Below are 19,698 nucleotides of genomic sequence, written 5' to 3'. Positions count from 1 at the left end.
CCATCCTGACATGTAGGGGTTACTGCTCTGCTTATGTTTTCTTGGTCAGTTCATTCTGACTGCGATCACGCGGGGCTGGAACAGATTGGTGTCAGCATCTGTGGATGACAGACACAGAGAGGAGCCTTGGCTTCTTACAGAGACAGACTGGAGTGTCTGGGAAAATGCAGCCAATTCTAGATTTTTCAGGGACTGGCTGTGAAGTCTGTTAATTTTGTCCAGTTTTCAGCTACACTTATTGAGCACTGATGGCACGCCATGCACTCTGCTAAGAGTTTTGTTTGAATTATCTAATAACCCCAGGAGTTGATGTGTTGTCTCCACTACCTGGATGAGAGAACAGGCTTGCCAAGGCTATTTGTTCAAGGTCATCGGGGCAGGACAGCCAGAATTCACACCCAAAGCCTGAGGCTTTCGCTTCTCTACACTCTTCTGTTCTGGGTGGTTCTACCAAGAAGAGATCAGAAAAGCCTAGGAAAAAATTTAGAAAACAGATTGGGTGTTTGTTAAGTGAAGGCCTTGTCAGCAAAACTGTAGAAGGTATTGGCTAAAATGCTTCCTGTGAAATGCCTGCCTTGAGTTGTTCAGCCTTCATCTTTCCTCAAATATTGATAAAGAGCCACCTGAAGACCTTTCCTGCTTCCTCTCCTTGTCACCAAAGCCACCGACCACCCTCCTCCACTAAGGTTGTTGAGTCCCCTTCACTCCCCATAAACTGCTCCCTAGAGAGCTCTTAAGTGTCTTCCGATTAGATGGAGAGAATCACCAGACTCATCCTAAGACAGGGATGTCTGGGCTCAGAGTGAAGTGGGCTGGACATTTATTTATTTACTTATTTATATTTTTAAAAATTTATTTATTTATTTATTGGCTGTGTTGGGTCTTCATTGCTGCACGCAGGCTTTCTCTGTTGCAGAGAGTGGAGGCCACCCTTTGTTGTGGTGTGTGGACTTATTGCGGTGGCTTCTCTTGTTGTAGAGCACAGGCTCTAGGCGTGTGGGCTTCAGTAGTTGTGGCACGTGGGCTCAATAGTTGTGGCTCTCCAGCTTTAGAGTGCAGGCTCAGTAGTTGTGGCACATGGGCTTAGTTGCTCCTAAGCATGTGGGATCTTCCCGGACCAGGGCTGGAACCCGTGTCACCTGCGTTAGCAGGCAGATTCTTAACCACTGTGCCACCAGGGAAGCCCTGTCGACTGGATATTTAGATGCAGAACTTATTTAGTTATTTGTGTTAAGACCTGGTGAAAACAGAAATATCTCATAAGAAAGGAGAACTTTAGTACATCATCAGCTGCTGAGTGTGCTGAGTTGATCACATTAGCTCCAGTCTCACCTAGCAGGGAGGAGGTCCCCTTGGGAGTGACATGCTATCTGATAAGTTTTGATGGATGCCTTTGGGTGGAGGAAAGCATGAGGAACCAGAAGCCTTGGGCACAGGGTAGGCTAGATTACCAACACTGCCTCTAGTGAATCTGCTGCTTGGATTGTCTGGACAAAGGCAAGGCTCAGGCTGGGAATAGCATGGGGACTTTTAGGCATAGTACAGACTTTGGCGATAGACCCAGGTACAAGTCCAGCTTTGTTTAGTCCTTACCAGCTGACCTCCAGCAAACATCTTCACTTAATCACTGAGGAGGGAAATGAGACTTCAAATAGTTATTGATGCCAACAATGGGCTGGGGTAGGTAATACCTTCTCTCCCCCAGGGCTGTTTTGAGCATTTCAAGTTAGGCAATCTGTCTGGAGAAAGCACTTCACCTTGTGTACAAATGACCTGTGACAGAATGTCACAACCACAAATCTGCTGGTTTCTCCTAGGGCTGGAAGCCTTTGATATCTATCCATCCTGCCCAACCCCTCTTCCCAGCTGGGTCCTTAAAAGAATTAGAGGAGGATGTGACCATGGAGAACCAGAGAGATGACAGCATGAGAAAAACTCTGCCTGATGTTGCTGGTTTTGAAGTTGGAGGAGGAGGCCTTAGCCAGAATTTGGGAAACATCTAGAAGCTGGAAAATGCAAAGAAATGGGTTCTTCCCTAAAGCCTCCAGAAAGGAATGCATCCTGCCAATACTTTCATTTTAGCTCAGTGAGACCTGTGAGCGACTCTAAACTACAGAAAAGCAAGATAACAATGTGTGTTTTTTTTAAAAGACAAAGCTTTTGGTAATTGGTTACAGCAGCACTTGGAAACTAATATACATGGCAAATTATTGTTCATTTCTATCAGTGCCATTAAGCTGTTTGTGATAGTTATTTACCATTGGTTGGCAGGCACTAAGAAGGCTGGTATACAGTAGGCACTCAATAAATGCTATGAACAATAATATTATAATTCATGAGTTTAGTTAATATGAAAAATAAAATGTCCTTTTCCTTCACGGTGTCCCCAGTGCCTAACACAGTGACTGGCACACAGCAGGAGCTCAATAAAAGCCTTTATTAAAACTTGTTGAACCTGTAGGTGGATGAAACACCCCTCTCCGTCAACCCCTTCTCCGTGACCCATGCCGCCGTCCCTGCCCATTCTGTCCAGGTTTCTACCTCTGCACGTCCCCTCACTCCAGGACCAGGTGACCCTCTCCTTAAGTCTGGACACCTCCCGCCTAGCTTCCTTTCGCGGAATCCCGGGAAACCTTGGAGTTCGTGGGGCGCAGTGCCCGCTTTGAACGGCAGGGGGCGAGCGTGGCCCGGGAACCCCCGCCAGAGGGTTGGGACGGGGCGGGGCTTCAGGGGCGGGTCGGCTCAGTGCGCAGGCGCGGGGCCAGACGCCTCGCGCGGCCACGGGCAGACGGGCGCAGAGCAGCCCCGGCCGCGGCCTCGGTAGCAGCGAGTTCGAGCCCCGCTCCCGCTCCGCTTCGGTTTTTCGCTCCCCCGGCCCTTGGGCCTCCCTACGCCAGTCCCCGGCAGCTCGCTGTGCATAGCGCTCTCTCCGCCGCCAGGATGCCGGTGACCGAGAAGGACCTGGCGGAGGACGCGCCATGGAAGAAGATCCAGCAGAACACGTTCACGCGTTGGTGCAACGAGCACCTCAAGTGCGTGAACAAACGCATAGGGAACCTGCAGACCGACCTGAGCGACGGGCTGCGGCTCATCGCGCTGCTGGAGGTGCTCAGCCAGAAGCACATGTACCGCAAGTACCACCAGCGGCCCACCTTCCGCCAGATGCAGCTGGAGAACGTGTCCGTGGCGCTCGAGTTCCTGGACCGCGAGAGCATCAAGCTCGTGTCCATCGGTGAGTGACCCGGCCGGGCCGGGCGCCGGCGGTGTGCCCCTCGCGCCCCCGCGCGTGCGCCTGTGCGGAGGCTGAGGCTCCCTGCCGCGCGCCGCCACCACGCCCGGCAGTCGCGGGCTGGGTGTGGGCTCCGAGCCGGGGGACGCCGTCCCCCAGGGATGAGGACCGAGGGGACCTAGGCCCCCTTCCGGGGAGCCATCCCCTGCGGTGCGGTGCTGGTGCGCGAGTTCCCCGCGGTGCGCCCTGGCTGTGCGTCTTTGGGGGGCGGGGTGGGGCCGCACGGGGAGAGTTGGGGCTGTGGCATTTCTCTGCAGCTGGGGTGCCCCTGCGGGAGCCGGGGGGCTGGAAACCTCTGGCCCCGGGGGGACGGGACGCTGGTCAGACGCTCCCCGGAGCGCTCGCCCCGCTGCGCCCAGGCCGCTGCGCTCGGCGGCCGCCGAATGGGCGTTGGCTCAGCGGCCAGGTGGGGAGGCCTGGGGAGGGGCTGTTCCCTGAACTCGGGGCCCTCCCGCCCAGGTGGGGACGGGGACCTCGCGGTCGCCGCAAGGGCTGTGGGCCCCCTCGGTGGGAAGGGGAGCCGCGGGGGTGTGTCTCCCTCTGCTCCCAGCCCAGCTCTGGCCCCGCGCCGCGGCCGAGCCCGCTTGTCGCGGCTGAAGGTGTCATTTAGAGATGGTGGTCACAGGAACTGCCGCCGTGTAGGGACCCCCCAGCTGGTGCCCGCCGTGTGCCGGCAGCCTCCTAGGGTACCTCCGTCCTTACACACGCTGCGAGCTGGGGCGGCGTTAGACCCATTTTACAGACAAGGGGGGTCCAGAGGGTTAATGGGTTTGCCCAAGCTCGCGAGGGTCTAGCTGAGAATTGAAGGAAGTGGGTGACAATTAAAGGAGACTTTGCCTTCCTCTCCCCGCCCTCCCCACACCAGGGTCTTCCTGAGAGGAGGGAGGGAGTTGGTGCTGGGTTCCTCTCCTCCCCCCCCCCCACCCCAAACTGCGGAGGAAGAGGGTGAGGTCCCCGCTGAGACCTGGGCTGGTGGAGGGCTTCCGGAAGGGTCACAAGGCTGCTGAGGATGTGGGCCGTGACGGTGGGGGCGGGGGGGGTGTGTGTGAGTGTGTAGGTGTGCAGAGAGTGTGTGTGTACGCAGAGCATGTGTGCGTAGAGCATGTAAGTGTGCACAGAATGTGTGTGCACCTCCTGTGTGCGTGTGTGTGTGTGTTCTGCCAGGTGAGCCACTTGCCAGTGAAGAGTTGGCCCAGGCCAGGGTCTCAGGTCTCTTCTTGAGGAAACCAGGCCTTATAGTGACCCCCTGACAGGAAGAAAGGGCCATGGGTGTGGCTGCTGGGACTTTCTCCTGCTTAAAACGGGTTCCCTCTAGGCTGATCTCCTCCAGGCCTCTCCCCCATCCTCCCCCACACCTGTCCTGACAGGTAGAGCTGCTTCCTGGGTCCAGGCAGCTGCCACCGCCCAGTCAGCCTCTCTAGCAAGGGTGGCTTCTCTGCAGAGGGAGGCTGTGTGGTGCGCTGTCTTCTTTGGGGGGCCCATCTGCTGTAACGAGGGAAGGAGAACCTCTGATTTCTCTTGGAATGCTTTGCTTTTCAGAAACCAGCTATCCCTCTGAGGAATCTCAAGGGCTGGCTGGGTTCAACTTGGATCCCTTCTTCTTTGCTTTAAAAATGTGTATTTATTTAATTAACTGAACAGAGAAACTTAAAGTAAACCGGGAGTATCCAAACATGACATGAAATCTCCTTAAAGAACAAAACAAATCAAAAACCAAACCACAGCCCCAGAAATCCCTGGACTACCTGATGTGCCAGCTGTTTAGAGGCTGCAGCTGCCCCCAGCATGGCTTTTCATCAGTGCCCCGACATTGGGGGTCTCCTTCTAGACGTTGTCTGGTCCTGTACATTTTTCTCCTTGACCCTCATAATTTTCATTCCCGAACCCTCCCAGGCCATAGTGTCTTCATCGTCCTGACATTCCAGGGTTAGCCTCCTCTTCCCTGGTTGTGGCCTGTAGACTGTTTGCAGCTTCTTGCTATGGACCTCTTCCCACCATAATTTACATCGCTTTATTTTCTCCTTTTAAATAATTTCTTGGATTGTATTCTCCTGAGTGGCACTCCTGGGTCAGAGGACGTGACCACATTTATAACTCCTGTCATTGGCTCTAGTTGTTCTCCAGAAAGATCTTACAACAAACAGGTTTTCCAGCCTTCGGAGGCTGGAGGAAGACTTGCCAAGTGCCAGGACTCCCTAGGGGGTAATGCCTGAGGCCTCGTCCCTCCGCTCCTGAGGCTATGCTGGGTAAAGGCCCTTCAGAAAAAAATCATATCCAATGTGTACTTCCGTTCAAGCTTTCCCTGTTTATGCTGTGTTGCATTGTGCTGTCAGTGACGCCAGCTCCAATTTGGGGGGCACCCACGAGGTGTTAAGTGGGTGAATCCTCGAGTTCTGGTTTCCTTGTCTATGTAATGATCTGCTTTCAGCAAGTCCCTGGGAGGGTTAAAGGGCTTGCCCCAGTCCTGGCCAGTTGCTTAGAAAATGGTGGTTGTGATTACGTGGTCGTTGTTAGGATTATTACCTCTACTTAAAGTTGGGGAAGCAGGAGTGAAGTCACTTGTAGAGGTCATCCAGCGGGTAAATGTTGACTGGAACCCAGGTCTTCCGAGTTGTTGAAACTGAACCTTAACTGACCTATGTTTCAGTGTCAGAAATGAGTAAAATATAGCCCATTTCCCCCACCAAAGAGCTTACGTTAACACTGTTTTGCAGGTCTAGGGTGTTGGGGTTGTGGTTGGACATGCACATGTTGAGCCTCTGGCCTTGAACAAAGCAAGGCCTTAGGTGAGTGATGAGATTAATCCTCTGAACTGTGGTGAGGATGCGTGAGATGAGTGTCGTGAGGTGAGCAGGATCAGTTTGCATCTTGCATCTTTTTTTTTAAAGTAATTAATTTATTGACTGCATTGGGTCTTCATTACTGCGTGGGCTTTCTGCAGTTGCAGTGAGCACGGGCTCTAGGCACACGGGCTTAGTTGCTTTGTGGCATGTGGGAATCTTCCCGGAACAGGGATTGAACCTGTGTCCCCTGCATTGGCAGGGGGATTCTTAACCACTGTGCCGCCAGGGAACTCCCTGCATCTTGCATCTTGTGTTGAGGTGAATTTGTTGAGGGAATGGCTGTCCTGTCTTCACTGCTTTGTTGTTTTTTGTTTTTTGAGATTCCCTGCTACCCAACTGGATAACATTTCACTCCATAATCTGGGAAGATATCTTTGAACAGACACAGGGTTTGTAAAATGGATAAATCCCAACAATATACGTTGTGGGACTCCTTAGAGTTGGGTATAGGTGCCAGCTGTGTGATGTGAGGTGGTCAAATGCCTCCAGAGCGCTGTGGCTTTTTTGCCTAGAATTCCCTGAAAGACATCCCTGGCTCTTTGCTCATGTTCGTGATTCCTTGTAAGGTGGGCCCATCCTAGGCTTCATCCCAAAGTTGAAGCTCCTTATATCCTGAGCAGTTCATAGTGAGGCCTCAGCATATTTAATTCTAGTTGTCTGCCAGGAGCTGGCAGGTTTATTTACTTGTTTTTCCAAAAGCCTTTCTGACACTGGGCAACGCAGCCAACTTGGAGAAGAAGGGGTCTCCCAGCCCAAGAATGACAATCAAGGCAGCCTGGAAGGTTGGGTGGTGTGTTTTGGCTTGATCCTTTACAAAAAGGAATTCTTTCCTTTTTAAAGGATGTGGTCTGACCGTGATGTTTGCTTAAGGTGCCTGTGCCAGGCCAGCGCCCCAGAGCAGGCGGGGTGCGTGTTCCCAAGACCTTGGGTCACTGGGCACAGTTTCCAGGGTGGTGGGTCACCCAGCCACTCACCCTGTTTTCCTTCCTTTTGTCCCACCCCCACTAAAATAATGCGCAAATAATCCTAACTTCTGTTCTGTCCTGTAACTGTTTAGCAGATGCCAGTGTGTCTTTCAGGCAATGTAGTTCATATCCAGAGAATGCTTAAAAAGTAGCAAAGTAGTGTGCTTTGTCAGAATTAACAAATTCTGGGCCATTTGCAACAAAGTAACACATCAGTGTGAGCTAATTAAGATCTAGGACTCTTGGTTCAAATTCTACCTGCCGCTAGGTAGCTGTTAAGAAACTTCTGTGCCTTGGTTTCCTTATCACTTAAATGGGGGATAATAACTACCTCCTTAAAAGGTTGTTATAAAAACTAAACAAGTTAATATTTTTTAAAGTGCTCGGAACAGTTCCTGGCGCATAGTTGGTGCTGTGTGTTTGTTAAATAAATAAGGTGCTGTCCAATAATATTCTCAGAAGTCTCGCTGGAGGGTTTGTGCACTGAAAGGACATTTAAAGTCGGCACCACGCTGGGGAGACCAGATTGGTTGGCTAATGCTGATTCCTGTCACTGTAATAGGGTTATGGACTGCCCAGAGGGTGTCCCCTGCTTGGAAGGGGTGACCCCTGGTTGTGTTATGGCTGCCTCTGGGGCCCATTCACACCAGCTTTGTTTCTGAGATTGGACGGGAGCTCAGAGTGGCTGGTCGGTCATTCCAGCCTCCCACTCGTTTAGGAATCTCTGGGCCAAATCATTTCCAGATGGCAGTTGGGCCTCTGCAGGCTCCTCCAGCGGTGGTGGGGCCAGCATGCCAGTCAGCAGCTGCCTTCGTTCTTGGAGAGTCTGTGCTGAAGGAGAGCTTTGATTTGGAGCCAAATTATGTCTCCTGGGCACTCCCCCTTCACCTCCCACCCAGGGAAGGGGGTCCTGGTTCCGTGCTGTGAGGCCGCGTCATGGGTTAGTTAAGAATGGCTGCCATGCTCCTTGGGCAGCAGATGCTCAGGTTCGGAGCCTTTGGGCCTTGGGCCCTGCCTGTGGTGGCTGCATGGCCAGGGTACCACGTCATCCTGCTTTCTCTATAAGCAGCCTTCAGGTCAGCACATACCCAAAGCTAGTCTAGCCTGAAGCTAGACTGCCAGGATTCTAATCTCCACTCTGTCTGTCCCCCAAGAGCTGTACAGCTCTGGTCCACTGCATTAACCTTGCTGAGCCTCAGTTTCCTTATCTGTAAAATGGGGAATAATAGTTCCTATCTTAGCATCGCTGAGAGCATTATACTGGATTTGGTTAAGTTATAGCATAATAATGGCATTGTCATTATTAATACAGTAGACTTTGTCTTTTGTCTATTCTCTGGCCAGTCCTGCCGCTGTCGTATGGTGTGGTAGCTATTCCCTTCCCCCCAGCTTGGAACCTCTGATGAAGGTGCCCCCCCAAGATCCTTTCTTTCTTCCTTTCCTCATTTAACAAGAACATGAAAGACCAGCTCTGAGCCAGGCTCAGTGCTAGGGCCACAGGAATAATGAGAGTCATGTCCATGGCTTGCCTTATACACTGCTTAACACAGGAGAGGCAAGTCACCAGGGAGTGTCCTTCTCACACCTTCAGGCACACACGAATCACCTGGAAACTTTAAAATGCTGGTCTGTTAAAAATGTCGGTCTGATTCACTAGCTCAGGGGTGAAGCCTGGATTCTGCTCTTCCAGGGGGCTCCTAGTTGTCTCTATCTGGACCACCCGGTGAGTAGCAAGGATTGAGATGACAAGCCCTCTGGGGAGGAAGAGCACCTTCCCTCAGGCTGGACTGGGTAGTCTGGAGGGCTTCCTGGAGGAAGGGGTTGTTAAGCTGAGACCTAAAGCCTGACTAGAATTAGGCAGGTGAACAGACAGTTAGCTAGGTGAGCACAGGAGTGGAAGAGTGTGTCAGGTGGAGGTTGGAGGGGTGGTGGAGGGGTAGGCGGGGGCTGGCTCAGGAAGGGCCTTTTGAGGCTGGAGGCTGCCAATCCAACATCTTCCTTGAGGGAGCATGGGGTAAGGTAGGTGAACCCAGCTGAAAAGGATCATCTACTCTGGGGATCTCTCCACTGCTGCTCAAGTCATTCCTGTCAGGGAAAAAAAAAATTGAGCCTTGTTCTCATATGTGTATGTTTATAATCTATATACATATGCTATTGTCAGTCTATATATTAAATATTACTGTAGTAAAGCTTAGTTTCTTTTTAGATAAGAAATCCAAATAGAAGGTTTTTCCTGTGCTCTAATGGCTTGTCTTATGCATCCTTGAGGTGCATATACCCTATTTGGAGGCCCCATGAGGGCCTGCATTTCTACATTTCCTTTTTATTTTTCCATATTATTATTCTGCATTTAGTTTTCATCTTTAATTGTCCTCCGTTAAAGAGATGGGTCTATAATTATAACCTCTTCCCCCAAGTTGAACCAAATGAATAAATCCAATGGAATGAGCCATTTCCATCTAAATGCGTGCTATTTCCTACTCTTACAAAGATGAAAACTACCTTTCATGACATTCTACTAGAAGCCATTTTACATTACTGTTATAAATCTAGTTATTCATTAAACGTGTTCGATAATCACCAAATTGACTAAGGTTATTGTATGATAAACAGCAGTACTTTCTTCTCTGGGGGCTTGGAAAGTGGCCTTGAATTTATAAGGTGCCTAGCTCCTTTTCTTGGGAAATTGAGTCCATGTTCTAGGAAGAGAGTTTATTTTGACAGAGTGACTTCCTCCTTTCTCCCATCATCAAAACCTGACACAGGCAGACAGCTTGGCAAGGAGGACACCTGTGCTTTTCTGCATTTTCCTTGGCTATTCTTGATAGCAAGAATGCACACCATGATGCCATTTGTGTACCAAGTGTTAGTGTGTGCACACATCCTCTAACATATTCAGTAGTATCTAGGGGTTCCCCGTGCCTACTGTGTGCTAAGCATTTTCCCGAGTGCCCTACCTTTATTACTTCTAATCCTTATTGTGAACCTGCAAAGTGAGTGGCTTTGTTTCTAGTTTATAGATGAGAAAACTGAGGCTCAAATATGCCGCACTTCACACGCCAGGCATGATGCTTGCCTGCATTAAACTACAGTTTTTGTTTTTTTTAATGTTAAAGTTGGGTTCCACACTTGTAAGATGTATTATAGTGAGAGACTTTCCACTGTTTTAGTCCTGTTCATTTTTATTTTGCTTGAAACTAATCATTTGGACTTGATTAATGAGAAATTGGAATTTCCTTCCACAAAACAAAACTTTTGGGGGCCCATTTGCTTCACTTTTCCCGGGACCATAGAGCTTTAATGGGGGTCTTATTTCCAGTTCTGGAGACAGCTCTCTTGTTTTTTCCCTGCCTTTGTTTGGTTTCCAGGGGCAGTGATTTCACTGCAGGTCTGGACAGCAGAGACCAGCGGAAGGTCTGCTTTGGGGAGCCAGGCAGGGCTTTCTTTGTGAGGCCTGGAAGCCAGAGGTGAGGAAGAGGTTGCCTCCTGGCTGCAGTCCTATGGGGCTTGCAGTGCCCACCTCTTGTGAGGGTGGAGGGATGGAGTGTGTTGAGATCCAGCTATGCTGGGAGCTCCTTGGTGACAGTCGACGTTGGCACAGCCGTGACTTCACCCCACATCCTTTCCTTCTGCTACCTGTAAACATTAGCCGGTAGGAGGGTGTGTTGGGTTGTGCTTGCTGCTGAGCAGAACCTTTCTTTCCTGGCTGGTACTCGACCTTTCTCAGTCTGGAAGCCCTGGTACAAACGGCTGCCTGCTTCCAATCCAAGCCAGCGGCTCCCGCTCACGTTCAAGGAGCCTTGTGGGCAGGCCCCCCCCGCTGTGCACTGTGGCACTGAGCTGTGTTCTCCAGGGCTGCGTTTGTGTCCCCAGGGGCTTCTCCTGCAGCACAGCTCCGGAGAGAGCAAGCTGGTTCGGCCGGCCGACGCGCTGCTCAGCCTCCCCAGCCATCGCAGGGCTGGCTTGTTGAAAGGTCTGGGCGTGAACACAACACTCCTGTTCTCTCTCTCTGAAGGCCCTTTATGCTGGCATGAATTCCTTTTCTCATGGAGATCTGAAAGCTCTTTTGACTAAATGGGTCACCTTTCTGGATATTTTCATAAGGCTGGTCAGCTTTTGCCATGCCAGACAACTTTCCTGGAATTTCCGTTCAGATATAAAGGCAACCAAAGAGGTTGGAATTATGTGGAACACTGTGGAATTTTGGCTTTCGAGCTATAGGGAAATGGGTGGGGATTGTGGCAGGGACTGTGTAAATTCGCTGTGTCCCATAAATTAAGATTTCAAGATTAGAAGAGGCAGGCGGCAGTCAGTTTTCCTTCGACAAACCGGAGTGGTGTTGCTTTCCGCCTCGCGCTGCTTGTGACCCAGAGGCAGGCCTCCCGTGTAGCCTGGGCTGGGAAAGGAATCTCAGTGGCTCACATCAGATCCCTCCACCTTCCCCTGCAACCCCCAAGAAAATAATCAACTTCTTATCATGCTGGTCCTGCACTGCTTGTGTGCGCCTCCCTGAAGTGATTTATCAGATATTCCGGGGAAATGAGAATTGTTTGGCATTCGGCAGCCTGCCGGGAGCACAGCTCAGCCAGGTGCTTCTTGCTCAAGAACAAAGTGATTGTTCCCTCGGTGGGGTCCAGCAGGCCAGATGTGGGGGACCAGGCCCTGCCGTCCCGGGGAACCTCAGGAGCTTGGGGCTCAGACCCTAAAAGGCCTTTGTGATTTGGCAGCTCTGTTAATGGAACGGAGTTCTGGGTTCTGTTTGTGAGATTCCTTGTCGGAAGAAGCAGGGGCTGGAAGACGGAGGGTGTGCTGCGTGTGGGACCGGGGGCCCCTCAGTGCAGCTTTCAGCCATCCTGGGGCAGAACCTGGGTGTTCTGGGAGAAAGAGCCCTGGTGGATCCTGCCTTGCAAGCACCCGGGCAGTGGCTTGTCACGTTCCTCATCTCCTCTAAAGGAGGCAAGCTGGCACCTGGGGAATGCCTCTCCTGCTGGGGAGGAAATGATCTGGGTGTCACGTTACACTTCCTGTGGGGCATACCTGTGGGGCATGCGTCTCTTACCATAATTGCCTCTCCTGCAGCCTTTCCTTGGCACTTTTGTTGGCAGCCATGGTGAGTCACACCTGAGGCTGGAGCGCATGAGGCCCACTTCTGGACACCCACAGCTCCCCCGCTCCCCCAGTGCCATTCCATTTCATGGCTTACTGAGCTACACTGATCTCCAGACTTGCCTGCCTTGTTCTCCCACTGGGTCACGACTGCTCCAGGGGCAGGCACTGTATCTCTTGTTCACTTCTGGGGCTTGGCTCTTAGTAGGAATATAATACAAAATTTACGGAATAAATAAACAGCCTCTAGCATAGACGGGTTGAATACTAAGCCTGGTACTTTGACTTGCTTGCAATATATTTGCTTTCAGAAAATGCAAAATCATGGTCCTTTGCAGCTTATAGAGAAATGGGAATTATGTGCAGTGGACAGCTGGGTCTGGGGTCCCAGTAGAACACTTCATTTTTGGGGGGACAGTGATGCTGAACTTAAAGGAACTCAGCACTTCGTAGTCATTCTTTGAACATCTGTGATTTACTTCAGCCGTTAGAGAACAAGGCCTTTTCCAGGTTGACATGTGAGGCTCAGAAATACGAATATAAAACGAAGCCACTGAGAGTCACTACGATCATAGTAATAGTTTTGTTCATAATAGTGAGTATATATCAAGCACCTGCCTGTACGAGGCATTGGGATAAATGCTTCTCAGTAATAGCTAAATGAAACCTCATTGCAAGCCTGCGTGGTAATTACTGTGGTAACCCCCATTATACAGACAAGGAAACTGAGGCACACGCGGATCAGCCAGTGAGTATGTAGCAGACTATGACTCAAGCCCTCCGCTGAGACTTCATTCCGCAAAGGAATGCCGTCAGCTCAGTATGTCTTCGAAATTCACTTCTCATAAGTTTTTTTTTAATATTGAAAAGTTGCATTTGTAGTTCTTTGTTAAAAAAAAATTGCAAGAACGTAGAGACATTGAAACATCACCTGTGAAGAATCTTAACGAATCATTTTCTGTTTTTAGGGAGTTTTGCTTTCAGCTGCCTTTTGGTCAGAATGGGGAAGAGGGAGATGCATTTTTTTCAGGAAACAAAAGAGACTGTGGACTGGAAACATTTTGTGAAATTAGTTTGATCTCACAGATGGTTGTAACAAGATTCATCCTTGAGTTTTTGCTGAGCTGTGGCCAGCATTAAAATTGGAGGTCTTGGTTGAGGCTCATTATGGTTTGCAAATCTCCCTTCGTCTAGAAATATGTTCTGGTCAACCATGGAGTGGGGGTGTTCCAGCCACTTCTGTCTCTTAAAAGTTTTTAGGACCAACTTTTATTGGGACTGCCAGGGTCTCTTAATAGTTATTATCTTTGGTTACATTGTGACCTTGTCTCATGATTAGCCCAGCACAGAAACTCTCATTAGCTTTCAGTTGCTAGGCTGCATTAGCTGTTTAAATATGTCTCAAATATGCCCCACAACAATGCAGTCGGGCAACTTGGTTCACCTTTGCCTGCCTGGGAACTTTTAGATGTCGGGAAATTATCTGTAGCCCTGAGGTCTTCATTGGTTTTTCGGAGACGTCATTTTCTCAACAGCCCTCAGGACACCAGGCCCGTGGAATCATCCTGTCTTGGTCTTGTTTGAGGCAAAGGAGATAGAGTACAAACCACTTTTAATACAGATGAGGGTACCTAAGAGTATGGGTCAGTTAGACCCTGCTACTTAATAACTGGGAGACTTGGGGCAAGATGCTTGACCTCCCCGAGGTTCTATGCCCTGGGCGATATTAGTACCCCACTCTTGGTATTATTGAAGAGAAATGATACAGTCCCTATAAAGCACTTGATGCAGTGGTGGACAGTAAAGGCCCCATAAATGGTGGTCAGTGCCTTCCTCCCTCCTCTCTCTCCTCCGAATTCCTGGGCCTGTGGTGGCCCCTTCTGACTGGAGGAACACATGGCCTAATTGTTTTGGAAGGCATAGGTGGGTGGGAATACACTCAGAAATTGGTCAGAGATACCTCATACCTAATAGGCTGTTTCTGGACGAAGAGGTGGCCTCGGTTTTTGAGGGCAGGAGCCATGGGCCGGTGGCATTTCCTGGTCTTCCAGCACAGCTTCCTTTAAAGGATAGAAAACGGGTGCCAACTATTCTTGACATGTTCCCCCACTTTCCCTTGCTTCCTGTTTGGCTAACGGAGCTATTTTTTAACTAGCTCCTTTGCCCTCCTTTCTTTTTTTAATCCTTCCTTTTTGTCTCTTAGCCCTTTGCTCCCATGTCTTTCTTTCCTGGTGTTGGAGTCATGGTAGCGGCTGTAACACCGTCCAGGGTCCAGGTGATGCGCTTGCTTCTGGGTCCGAGTCTTGGCTCCGCCCCTTGAGAGGTGGCTGAGTCCAGCTCGCGGCGCTGCCTCTAGGAGCCCGTCTTTCATATGCAAACTGTGATAATGAAGTGCTCCGCCTTACTGAGCATGCGGGTACAAAGAGAATGTGCGTCTCTAGCCGTTAGGCAGGGACAGCGGCTGAGATGGTGGTGATGCTGGCTTGGTGGCGTTCGCATTGTTATTACTGGGAAGCCCCACGCCTTCTACGTACCCTTTTCAGGCCTTAGAGGAGGAGGATGCAAAGGGGTCAGCTGTGCTTGAGTTGAGGCTGTGCTGACTGCCTCAGGCACTTTCCATCCAAAACCAAGCAGGTTATCCCAGCTGCTCCCCTACCCCCAATCCTACTCCTCCAGCCTTGCTTTGTCGCTGCCCTGGCCCTGGGCACTTGCCTTCTCTTCCTTCTAGTCCTGGGCCTTTGCCATCTGAGATCATGATGGGGCTGCCTGCACCACCTACCAGGATTTGTGCTGCCCTGGGCGTGGTCTTACACCCAGCACTAACCTCTTGTTATGGAGCTGGCGACCGTATTTTTACAGTAGCGCTTGGACACTGTACCGCTGGGGTCACACCAGCCTGTACACACAGCGTCAAGCTTGCTGGGCCGGGGTGAGTGAAGGTGGCTGGCAACAGCACATTCTGTGGCTCCTGAGACCAGAGGATGTGGGAGGTTGGGGGGACGGGCATCCTCCTCTCTGTTCTTGTCAGGGATACGCTGGTCTTTGCCCAGACAGGCTGAAGGGATCTGTGTCTTGTGTACCTACCTGCTTCCCCCAGTTGCCCCTTGAGGACAGGCTGCCTGCTGTGTCCTTGGTTGGGCCATGTTTCTAATACTGCAGCCTTTTAGGGGAGTGTCGTTTTTAAGTCATCTTTAGTGGGGGCAGGGAACACGCCACACCTTTCCCAAAGGTAGAATTTGTGGCGGTTTTACTTGCGTGAGTGACTAATGCAGATTTTTATGTTTTAATACTGGGAAGATATTAGTCAGCCTGGGTACTGTTTGCACGTGACAGAATGAACGTTTAAACCACTACACAATGGCTTTGAAAGTTGACCATCAGGCGTTATCAATAAGATCAGCAGGTGTTAACCTGCGCTGCTTCTGGAGACCAGTTTCTGGTCCTGGAAAAGGCCCAGAGCAAGTTGTATTTGGCAAGACTTCGGGTCTCAGGCAGATGGCCGGACCCAGACACTGGATCTTAGTCCCGGGCCTGCTTCTGTCATCACTGGGGCCTTGGAGAGGCCCTACCTCTTAGCCTGTTTCCCCATCTGTAAAATGGGAGATCTGGCCTATTTCAGTGTTTCCCAAAATTCTGTCCTTTGTAAAGGAACCACCTTTATTATTTTTGCCATATCCCATGTCTGTATTTCATTTTCACTCATCACCCCCCCCACCCCCACCCACCGCCCTGCGGTTGACTCACTTTTAAAACAAATGTATTTGAAAAGGAGACTTTGTGTCACTATCATAATGGAAAAGCAGTGTCACTAGGTAAATGGATGGTAACCATAAATAAACCCAAAACAGTGTTATTAAATCCCAGCTGGTGCTGTTGCCTCTTCTCAGCAGGAGGCCTACTCTTTTGGTTAAAAGGAAAATTAGCCAGAGATGGAGAGGTGTTCAAAGTAACCTACCAGCACACTGAGCCTTTCTCCTTGACCTACTCAGAAGGGCTGAGAAAGAATTGGAAGGAGAATAAAGTTTACTCTGTTGCAGAGGCACGAACAGATACAGCATCACCTGTAGCTCAGAGTAGTAATGTATAGGTGCTTTGTTCAACAGAGACTTGTGGAGACTTTACTGAGTGCCAGGAGCTGTGCTGGAGGCTAGGAGCATAGAGGGGACTGGGACTTGAAAGAGCTGTTGAGAAAATGATTTCTTTAACTTGAGGTTTTTGAACAAGCAAGAAACCTGTTTCAGTCCAGAATGATTCTAGAGAAACTAAATATATTGACATTGTAACGTTCTTTTTTTTAATTAATTAATTTTTATTTATTGGCTGTGTTGCGTCTTTGTTGCTGCGCGTGGGCTTTCTATAGTTGTGCAGAGTGGGGGCTACTCTCCATTGCTGTGCGCTGGCTTCTTATTGCCGTGGCTGGCTTCTCTTGTTGTGGAGCATGGGCTCAGTAGTTGCCGCACGTGGGCTCCGTATTTGTGGCTCATGGACTCTAGAGGCAGGCGCAGTCGTTGTGGCGCACGGGCTTAGTTGCTCCGCGGCATGTGGGATCTTCCCGGACCAGGGCTTGAACCCGCGTCCCCAGCATTGGCAGGCGGATTCTTAGCCACTGCGCTGCCAGGGAAGCCCCTTAACGTTGTTCTTATAGTATTAAGATAATAATACTCCATTTTAACCCTTTATGTAATGGTAACCAATCTTACCTCCCTAAAGCCTGGTTTGAGTTAGAGGTCTCTTGGAGTCCATTGTCAATTCCAAGTACATAAGATGAAATGGCCCGATATACCCTTTGCAGTGCCGCACCCCCACCCCATTAGCACGTCCTGTGGTTTCTGCAAAGCAAGATAGACACCAAGATTGGGTCTCTGAATTACCTCGGGCTAGTCTCCAGGAATGGGTGGCATTCAATGAAGTAGTGGGGTATGAGGCTGAGTCTGATTTTTCTGTCCATCTGCTAGCCGAGGACACCACCTGCCTCCCTTGGGTTTCTGGGGGGAGGGAGGTCGTGTTTAAGAGTGAGGACTTGGGAGTCAGGCAGCCCTGGGGTTGAATCTGGGATTTACCGTGTGATGTAGGATTGTTACGTGATTTCTCCGGGTTTACAGGTGCTCAGCGTTCTCACCTGTAAACTGAGGATAATCGTAGTTTCTACCTGCAAGAGTGGGTGTGAAGATTTAATGAGCTAAGTTTTGTAAAGTACTTGCCACATGGAAAATATTCAGGAAGGGCAGTCAGGTAATCCCATACTTTTCTGATTGAAAGGGTCAGGGTTTTCCTGCTCTAGGCTGGTGGCGAGTGAGGTGAAGGGAGATGTCAGGTTTGGGGTTTGGTTGGTTCATGCTGATTGGCATTAGGTTTGGGACAAATGGTGTCATGACCCTTAAGACATTGCGTACGGGTCGAATCCGGATGAAGTGGGTAGCGAGAAGAGCCCTCAAGGGGGAAGTGGGGCAGTTAGACTCCTTTCAGCTGCAAGGAATGGGACCCCGAACTGGCTCGCTTACAAGGAAATTGACTGATTCATGTCAGCGAGCCTGCACAGGGTGGGTTATGGATTTTTGGGATCCAGTGACTCAGTGAGGTCATCAAGGACCTGGGTTTTTTGGGTTTCTGCTCTCTTGGTTTCATTGATCCTAAGGCTGGGACTTCCCTGGCGGGTGGTCCAGTGGTTAAGACTCTGCGCTTCCAACGCAGGGGGTGTGGGTTTGATCCCTGGTTGGGGAACCAAGATCCCACGTGCTGTCTGGCGTGGCCAAAATGCTGTTAAAAAAAAAAAAAAAAGCATCCTAAGGCTGATTCCCCTTGTGGTTTCCCATAGCAGAGATTTCTTCCTCTGAGGTTGAGAGACAGTTCCCAGGGATTCTTTATAAGCCAAGAACAACTTTCCCAGAAGCTGGCGACAGATCCTACTTATGTCTCATGGGCCCAAATTAGATCACGTGGCTACTTTTGAACCACTATGTGGCAAGGGGGATGACTTGCCCTCAGACCATGTGGCCTTTTCCAGAATTGAAGGTAGAGGCACTTCCCTGAAGGTGTACAGGTCCTGTTGGGAGGGGTAGATCCAGACTCCTATCAGAACTCTCCAGGAAGGGCAAAGGGGGCAGGATGCTGAGTGGGCCTGTTGCAGGGGGTAATATCAGAAAAGGGGTTGGACTTGCTTGGGGGAAGGAGTGTGATGGGGAAGATGTGTGTCTTATTCCACAGGCGGCTTCTTCCATCTCTATACCTCCCCCAGCTCCTTTGTTTTATACCCAGGGGCCATGCCCACACCCTCTTCTCCCTCCCAGATCCCTCTGATACTCCTGCCTGCTTCTACAAGGCCTCCTCCTCCATGTTGATTTATTATAGGAATCCTACTGATTGCATATCATTTGTAAAATAGAAATAATTTGTAAAGCATTTCTTGTTTTTTCCTAGTTAGGGGTAATATATGTTTTTCCATAGAAATGGGAAAATTGCATAAAAATAGTAAAAGAGGAAAAATTGCTTATAATTTCCCTGTCCATAGATAACCAAGGAATTGTTAACCTTCTCTTCCGGTTTCCTCTACATGTGTGTATATAACACATAAATTGCTTAGAAGCCAGACTGGATGTAGTTTTGTATTTCATCATTTGATGATAATTTCTTTGTCATCAAGTATCACTTGATTTCTTTTTTAAATTAATTAATTTATTTTGGCTGCACTGGGTCTTTGTTGCTGCACGTGGACGTCCAAGCATGTCACCTTGGATCAGTTTTACAATGTTGAGAAGAAAAAGCAAATTGCAGAAAGATACCTACTCTATGATGCTGCTTCTGTAAAGTTGTTCACAGGTAATGGAAATACAGCTGTGTGCATGGGAATGACTGTCACCACTTTGGACAGCAGTTGCCTGGGGTAGGGCATGAAAGGCCTGCAGTCACCAAAGGGTGTTCAGGGGCTTCCAACTCTTTGTAACATTTTATTTCTTCAGTTGCTTGGTTGTATTATTCTTCTCCCTGTGTGTGTGTGGGGGGGGGGGGTGTGGGGGAGAGAGAGAGAGAGAGAGAAGGAGATATGCTTTTAATGCTGGTACAGTGCATTATTGAAATTGGTCAAGGGTTGTTGAAAAGTACCCAAGTTTTCTTATTTTGTTTGTTTGGACCCAGCTTGTTCAAAAGAAAACATGTCATCATCAAGATGTCAGGATGATATTAAGACAAAAGACGTTTACACTTAGCAGGACTTCTCCCTCCCATTCCGCAAGTATGTGTTGAAACTCCTGAGCTAATAACCTCAGAATGCAAGGCCCCTCCATTGTTTGTGAACACTGCAGGCTTGGGTTTCTCAAAGGCAGAGAGAACTTCTAATGTTTGCCCCTGGGAGCTTCCACTCAGTGGCTCTTTGTCTAAGTGAAGGAGATATTTCTCAAGGAGATATCTCAAGGGATTGCTGGAATATTTGCATTGTCCTTAAAAGTGGGGGGGAAAGCCCAGAGTTAGGGATGGTTTGACAGTGGAATGAATGTTATGA

At 49.7% G+C, this 19,698-nt stretch overlaps 1 protein-coding gene across 2 annotated transcripts in view; it reads left to right on the top strand.

The window, feature by feature from the left end:
- Positions 1-2,770: 2,770 nt before the first annotated feature.
- FLNB (filamin B) overlaps positions 2,771-19,698 on the top strand; it is a 136,596-nt gene continuing 119,668 nt past the window's right edge. For both annotated transcript variants that reach the window (XM_057706317.1, XM_057706316.1), the window contains exon 1: positions 2,771-3,232. In XM_057706317.1, the coding sequence (XP_057562300.1) occupies positions 2,941-3,232 (292 nt within the window). In that variant the 5' untranslated portion in view covers positions 2,771-2,940. The remainder of the gene's footprint in view (positions 3,233-19,698) is intronic.

This window comes from Hippopotamus amphibius, chromosome 13 (genome assembly GCF_030028045.1).
Source record: "Hippopotamus amphibius kiboko isolate mHipAmp2 chromosome 13, mHipAmp2.hap2, whole genome shotgun sequence".
In the NCBI taxonomy this organism is placed as follows: domain Eukaryota; kingdom Metazoa; phylum Chordata; class Mammalia; order Artiodactyla; family Hippopotamidae; genus Hippopotamus; species Hippopotamus amphibius.
Note: the sequence above shows the minus strand (reverse complement) of the source record. Positions and strands in the feature narration are given on the sequence as shown.